The sequence below is a fragment of the Eubalaena glacialis genome, chromosome 19 (assembly GCF_028564815.1).
Source record: "Eubalaena glacialis isolate mEubGla1 chromosome 19, mEubGla1.1.hap2.+ XY, whole genome shotgun sequence".
Lineage (NCBI taxonomy): Eukaryota > Metazoa > Chordata > Mammalia > Artiodactyla > Balaenidae > Eubalaena > Eubalaena glacialis.
The window spans coordinates 13,018,587-13,025,900 of NC_083734.1; the positions used below are offsets into that span (position 1 = coordinate 13,018,587).

Genomic DNA, 7,314 nt, shown 5'->3' on the forward strand with positions numbered 1-7,314 from the left:
GGGACTAGGGCTTCCCTGGTGGCGCAGTGGTTGGGAGTCTGCCTGCCAATGCAGGGGACACGGGTTCGCGCCCTGGTCTGGGAGGATCCCACATGCCGCGGAGCAACTGGGCCCGTGAGCCACAATTACTGAGCCTGCGCGTCTGGAGCCTGTGCTCCGCAACAAGAGAGGCCGCGATAGTGAGAGGCCCGCGCACCGCGATGAAGAGTGGCCCCCACTTGCCGCAACTGGAGAAAGCCCTCGCAAAAAAAAAAAAAAAAAAAAAAAAAAAGGTAGGGACTAAAGTCTAGTTTAACGTCTTGTGATGATCCAGGTGAGAATGATGAGATCTGAGCTGAAGAAGTAGCAATGAGGATGGAGAAAAAGGGACAGGTGCAAGAGAGGCTAAAAAAAAAAGAATCATCAACAACTGACTTGGGGCGTGTGGCTAGGTCAATGAGGGTGTGGCATGAAGTAAAGGATAAGGGAAAAGTTGAGGTATAACTGCAGTTTTCTTGCTTGGGTAACTTTGTGGTTGCTGAGGAATACTGGAGAAGGAACACGTTTAAAGGGACAGATGATTAGTGCTGTCCAAGAACAGTAAGTCTGTTTTAAATCAACTATACTCCAATAAAAACTTTTTAAACAGTTAACTAAAAAAAAAAAAAAAAAGGAACAGTAAGTCCATGTCTAAAATGTGTTTCGTTTTTTTTTCTTCCCCATCTTATAGTTACGAAGAGATGTGACTGAGCTGCAGATCCTTGGTGAAATATCTTTCAACAAATCTCTATATGAGGGGCTCAATGCAGAGAACCATAGAACTAAGGTAATCCCTGGCTGTCTTCTCGTTTTCTGGGTGATGTCCTGGGAAAACTGTGCCTGGCCTTAGCGCCCCCGTACAGACACTTGGCTGTTGCCCTCTTCCATGTTTTAGTCTTATCACCTCTGATCTTGACTCTGCCAGCAACTGCCTCCGTGACCTTGAGTTACTCAGCTTCTGCCTCAGTTTTTCTGTCTCTGAAATGAGGCAACTGAATAAGAGACCTAAGCAGAGGAAGTCTCAGTTGAAATAACTAGGCTGGAATCAACAGCTATATATACTTTGATTTGAAAATGTTTTTTTTTTTAAATTTCTTAGGTGAGAAATTTTTGGGGAGGGGGTATATAACAACTCTCTTCTTAGTGTGTGGTATCAGTGTTTAGTTACAATGTTGCACAGTTACAATACTCAGGAATGCATAATTTTTTTATAAGTCTTAGACTAAGTACTAGAACCCTTGGATTCGTTTTGCAGAAGTACGACTGCAAGTCAGACTGACCTTTGTGGTCTGTGGGCCGAATACTGTGTGTGCCACCCTGAATTGTCATTCTTGTTGACACTCACCTAGATGTGCTGCCGGCGTCAGAGATGGTCCATCTGTGAGCTCTGTAGTTAGGCATGATTCAGTATTGGAAGGAATGTCAAGAGGGTGAGGCTGGATCGCTAAACATTAGGTCCTCTGATTTCCTCCCTGGAGGAGGGGAAAGGCGCAGTTCTCCAAACATGTTAGGAAAAACATTTCCTTTTATTTTTAAGTATTTCTAATACAGAAAATGATATGGAAGAAAGAAAAGTGCCCCATTATCCCATTGCTCAGATTTTTTTTTACTAAATAGAAAAGCAAGAAAATCCAAGCCTTACACAAAGATCCCAAACAAAAAATAATGGTTCCTTTACTTCCCCCTTTCCACACCCCTGATTCCCTCTTCCCAAAGGGAATTACTGTTAACAGTTTCTTACATGCACATTCTTAAATAATTTATGTATAAATTCCCCCCTTTTACTTACTGATGCTTTTATTTCTATAGCATAGAGTCCCCACGATGATTTTCCTTTTTTAAAATTCAGGACCCCAAGCAAAGTATTTACATTTCAGCTGCAAGACACTAGTGCTAATGTGCCATAAAGGCCTCTGTTGTTTATCCAGTGAGGGAGGCAGACCAGTGTCAACGGCCTGGCTCCTTTGAATCTTGTGCTCTACCATCCGTGTGCTGGGGACGCCTTCCCTTGTGGCTGCCACAAAGTTGCCACTTTGCACTTCTCCCAGCGATATATTTTCACATGGCAGTGTACAAAATAGGAAGCCAAGAGGTCAGTAGCAAAAGGAGTTTTTCCTCATTTGTCTTCCCTTTTCTTTCTTTCTTTTTTTCTTTTTTTTTTTTTGGCTGTACTATGTGTGGCATGTGGGATCTTAGTTCCCCAACCAGGGATTGAACCCATGCCCACTGCAGTGGAAGCGCAGCGTCCTAGCCATTGGACTGCCAGGGAATTCCAGCCTTCCCTTTTCAAGGAGGACAATTTTCCTAAAAACTCCCAGCAGATAATCTCCTTATAACTTATTAGTGAGAACTAGATCTCATGTCAGTCACTGGCAAAGCGGGATGACTTTGTCATGATCAGCTTAGACCAGTCATGACTTCTGAACAAACTAGGAAAGGAGAGAATGGCTGTTGGGTGGGCCACCAAGAGTGTTTGCTACAAACAGGGGTATTCTGTGTCCTGCTTCTCCCTTCACCTCTACCAGGACACCTTTAGGGCACTTTAAGAACCTGTGGTTTGGGAAGAGGAAAAAGGGAAGAGGCTTTGAGAAATAGGAGTACTTCTACTCAAACCTGACATGTTACATTACTGTCATCTTGGGACTTCCTTTCATTACTTTCTTAAACCTCAGGTTCTCAAGTCTTCTCCCCATACTCCCCGCTGCCCCCCACTTTACTCTTCCATGAAGGAAAAAACCAGCTCTCTTCCTGTTCTTCTTCTCTGTTGAGTTGCTCCCTCGCTATTCCCAAGGCCCAGAACTTAAGTTCAGCTTGTATGAGTTAAACAGTGCCTGGAGGGTCAACCCTTGGAAGTGTTTATGACTTAATTGGAAGAGGCCTCAAAGGTAAATTTGTCCAGCCTTCCATCCCATACAGAAATTCTCTCCAAAGCATCCCTAACCTTGGTGCTTGAACACTTGGATGAAGGGAATTCAGTGTTTTGGGCAGGCAGAGATGTCTTGATGGCCTTCTGGCCATGGTCTGTGTGCTGGGCACAACTTGGGAGGGCCATGTCTGGGTCTCACTTGGGAAGCACATCCCTTGGGTTTTCCACTTGAGCCCTGGGATGGAGAGGGCCTCTGGACAGTAATGCTGGGATGACTTCTAATGGAAGGGCTTTTCAATAGTACACGTGGATGCCATTTTGCATTTATTACTGTGTCACTGACGTTAGTCTGGTGAAGAGCAGACCCTTATCTTTGTCATGTATTTCATGTCAGAAAATGTCCTATCAGTCATTAGGGAAGATCAAAAAGAGTTGTCAGAACAGAGTTGGAAGGGACTTAGAAATCATTTTGAAGATGGTGAGCTTGGGGCATACCTGGATGTAGAATCTTGATTTTCCGTCTTTCAGTGTTCTTTAAAACCTAGAGATCTTAATTTGTTGGGACCCTCTATTGAACTGTCAGAGACTCCTTAATATAGAATCTCTCTCTCTCTCTCAAACAGAAGGTCACAGTCTCCTGGCAGACTTAACTCTCCTAGATAAGAGAGCAAAATAGTTTGTATAAAGTATTTTGGTCATCAGATAATTTTCCTGTGCTCTGGTTTTTTTTTTCTTTCGTTTTGTTTTTAGTGTTTGTTTTCTTTGCTTTTCGAGGATTCTGTTGCTATCTCTAGCTCAGAGATTCTCTCCTCAGCCATGTCCAGTCTACTAATGAGCGCATCATAGGCATTCTTCATTTCCTGTTACAGCGGGTTTTCATCTCTAACGTTTCTTTTTGGTTCTTTCTTAGGATTTCCATCTGTCCACTTACATTGCCTGTCTGCTCTTTTTCTTTGTTCATGCGTGCTGACTGCTCTAACCATTAGAGCCCTTAGCATATTCATCATGGTTGTTTTAAATTCCTGGTCTGATAATTCCAACATTCTCGCCGTGTCTGGTTCTGATGCTTGCTCTGTCTCTTCAAGTTGTGTTTTTTTGCTTTTTGGTATGCCTGGTAATTTTCTCTTGGTAGCTGGACACGCTGTACCAGGTAAAAGGAACTGCTGTAGACGGACCTTCATGAATGTGGTGAGGTGTTGGGGAGAGGCAGTGTGCTGTCGTTCTGTGATTAGGCCTCAGTCTTTTAATGAGCCTGTGCCTCTGGACTGCGAACTTCACCCCTGTTTCTCAGTCTTTTTCAACCCCATTAGGTGGGACAGGATGGCTAGAGTGGGCTTGAGTTGGGTACTTCCCTTCCCCCAGGACAGTTAGGCTCTGATATTACCCAGCAGGTTAGGCTAGTTAACTAGTTTCCCCTGAGGACAGGCCTTGTTAAGATGAGAGTTCTCTGGCTTATTTCAGAATGGTTCCTCTTCCCCTCCCCCTGCTGGAAGCATGAAGGGTTTTTTCTCCAGTATTTACTGTGGGAACCTGGTCAAGCTCCTGGAGAAAACCTCAGCCCCGCGACTGGGTTTCCTGGAGTTTGTAAGCCCCAGGGTTGTCAGCACTGCGCTTCCAGCAGCCCATCAGTTGCAGTTCAGGTTTTCCTTCCCTGGTGCTGGTGAGCCTCTGCTCTCTGTGTCAGTCTCTCTGTCTCTCCCTCCGCTCTTGGGGGCAGCAATTTGCCTTGTGGCCTCTGCTGTCTTAGGGATCCAAAAATTGTTGATTTTTCAGTTTGTTCAGCTTTTTACTTGTTAGCATGGAGTGGTGACTTCCAAGCTCCTTACATGTGGAAGCAGAAACCAGAAATCTCATCAGATAATTTTAGATGCTGCATCAGGAAATGTTTAGCTTTTTGCTTTACTGTCATCAGTTTTTTTAATGTATATATACTAAAAACCATTGGTGTGTACACTTTTTTTAAAATTCCATCAGTATTTTTATTTATTTATTTATTTATTTATTTATTTAATTTACTTTTGGCTGCGTTGGGTCTTCGTTGCTGCGTGTGGGCTTTCTCTAGTTGCGGCGAGCGGGGGCTACTCTTCGTTGCATTGCACGGGCTTCTCATTGCGGTGGCTTCTCTTGTTGCAGAGCACAGGCTCTAGGCGCGCAGGCTTCAGTAGTTGTGGCATGTGGGCTCAGTAGTTGTGGCGCATGGGCTTAGTTGCTCCGCGGCATGTGGGATCTTCCTGGACCAGGGCTTGAACCTGTGTCCCCTGCATTGGCAGGCGGATTCTTAACCACTGCACCACCAGGGAAGTCCCCTGTCATCAGTTTTGATCAATACACTGTATGTTGCCAAGTTCTCACGTTTTGCTCCTTAAAATAACGTGAAATTTTTTTCTCATTTTGCCTTACCTGACTTATTGGATGATCTCTTTGTTTTGTTCCAGATCACTGTCATCTTCCTGAAAGATGAGGAGGCGTATTCTCTGTCTCTCATTATTAAAAGCAGTGTTGGTGGCCTTCTGGTTTTGATCGTGATTATAGTCATCCTAGTCAAGGTCGGTTCCACTCATGTTCATAAAGGTTCTGGTGTTGGGCACAGTCCTCCTTAGGACAGCCAGCCCCTGACCTAGAGCAGCTTCCCTGGCCTCGTGACCACCTTCCCCTCTTCCTTCAACTACGCGCCTGTTGAGGCAAATGAGTAAGACAGTTTCTGTCTGAAGAAGATAAAGATCTAATTGAAGAATTGGAGTACAGAGATGTTTTCCTAAAACAAACCTGATTGTCGTTCCCCTATTTAAGTCCTTTCCTTTCCTTCCCCTGTTTTGATGTTGAGACTCTTTCACTGCTATTCAAGACCTTCCACTCTGGCCTCTACTTTCTCCACCCTTAAGTCTTGCTTTTTTCTCAACACACTGAACTAAATAGGTTCGTGTCTCTGTGTTAGCAGTTAGGCTCTCTACACCCGTAAGCCCTTTCCTTCTTTTTGACTTGCTCTCACTCTTCCCTTAAAACTCAGCCCAGAGATTCCTGAGTCCTCTGAGCTGAGCTTTATGCTTTTCCTTTGAGCTCCCCTCTAGAAACCCTTCCAAGGGGTAGTCGTCACACTATATTCCAGTTATTTCTCTTCTCACTAGGTTGTGAGTTTCTTGATGTGTAGGAGGCTGTACTTGATCTCTTTCTACCCTCAGCCCAGTAGGCTGAGTACTTTTACATAGATATATGACCCAGTACAGCTGAAACTGTAGTACTTTGCAGAATTAGTTAAGTTAAAAATGTTAAAGTGCTCTGGGGGTTCAGAGGAAAGTGGAAAATCACTTCTGACTGGGGACTGAGCACAGGAAAGGCTTGTGGAAAGGCAGTATTTAAGATGGGTCTTGAAGGATTGGATTATCAGGAGAGATTCAGAGGAAGCAGAGGAGCATGGGGGCTATTTTGGCAACAACCAGGTAGATGGTTTTCTAAAACAGATGGTTAGGTTAGGCCTGTAATTGGGCTTCCCTCCCTTTGTTTTAGTGTGGCTTTTTTAAAAGAAAATACCAACAACTGAACTTGGAGAGAATAAGGAAGGCCCAGCTGAAATCAGAGAATCTACTGGAAGAAGAAAATTAGACCAGCTTCCTCATCCATTGGGAGAGAGTACCAACCAGTCCTGGAGACTTCTAGAGACTTGGTGTCCTGTGGATTACTTTTCCTTTAGGATGATCGAGAGCAGAATCTAGCACATTGTTTTGTGGAATGTTGTTTTTTAACCATACATTGTCCCCAAAGTGTCTGTGCATTGTGCAAAAATGAAACTTGGGAGACATTTGGTATTAAATAAAACTGTTTTCTTTACAGATGTGCCTTTAATATGCAAATATAATATACTTTGTGATTCCCCCCCCCGCCCCCGCAAGAGGAGGTTATGCAGTTATACAGCATTTCCCAGCCTTATTTGCCTAAGAGAGCTTTTTTCCTGCTGTTTCTGTTAACATCTTCCAAAATAGTGTTCCACGAAGTATAGCTTGGGGGACAGTGGTCGAAAGCAGCTCCTAGTTTGGCACTTTCAGATCCTAAGATGTGGCCTATTATTTCAAATGAGGCCACAAAAAAGCACCCCCAGGACAAATGTAAAAAGTGGAAAAACGGAGGTCACCAAAACAGGAACAAGGGGGGAGAGGAGAAGGCCAGGACTTTGTTTTGTAGTGTCTACTTAACATCCTGTGCCGATCGTCGCCTGGCTTCCTGCTGAGTGAGTTGCTCAGGGGACCATCGTGCCTCAGTGAGAGAGCGCTCGCTCATCCGCAGGAGGAGGTGGAATCAAGATTAGGGCCTACTTACAGGCTGGCTTCGCTCTTCGTATCTGATTTTATTTTATTTGTATGCTCCATGCTGTTAAAACTTGACCGTATCTCCCCACTCCCAAACCTGCAGTGGGACAGTCTTTGTTTTCCTGGGTA

General features: G+C 44.3%; 1 protein-coding gene across 1 annotated transcript in view; it reads left to right on the top strand.

Annotated features, from left to right (window-relative positions):
• The window catches only part of ITGAE (integrin subunit alpha E), a 54,676-nt gene extending 47,967 nt beyond the window's left edge, over positions 1-6,709 (top strand). The window contains exons 29-31 of the mRNA XM_061176868.1: positions 710-805; positions 5,320-5,430; positions 6,389-6,709. Of these exons, the coding sequence (XP_061032851.1) occupies positions 710-805; positions 5,320-5,430; positions 6,389-6,484 (303 nt within the window). The 3' untranslated portion in view covers positions 6,485-6,709. The remainder of the gene's footprint in view (positions 1-709; positions 806-5,319; positions 5,431-6,388) is intronic.
• Positions 6,710-7,314: the final 605 nt, after the last annotated feature.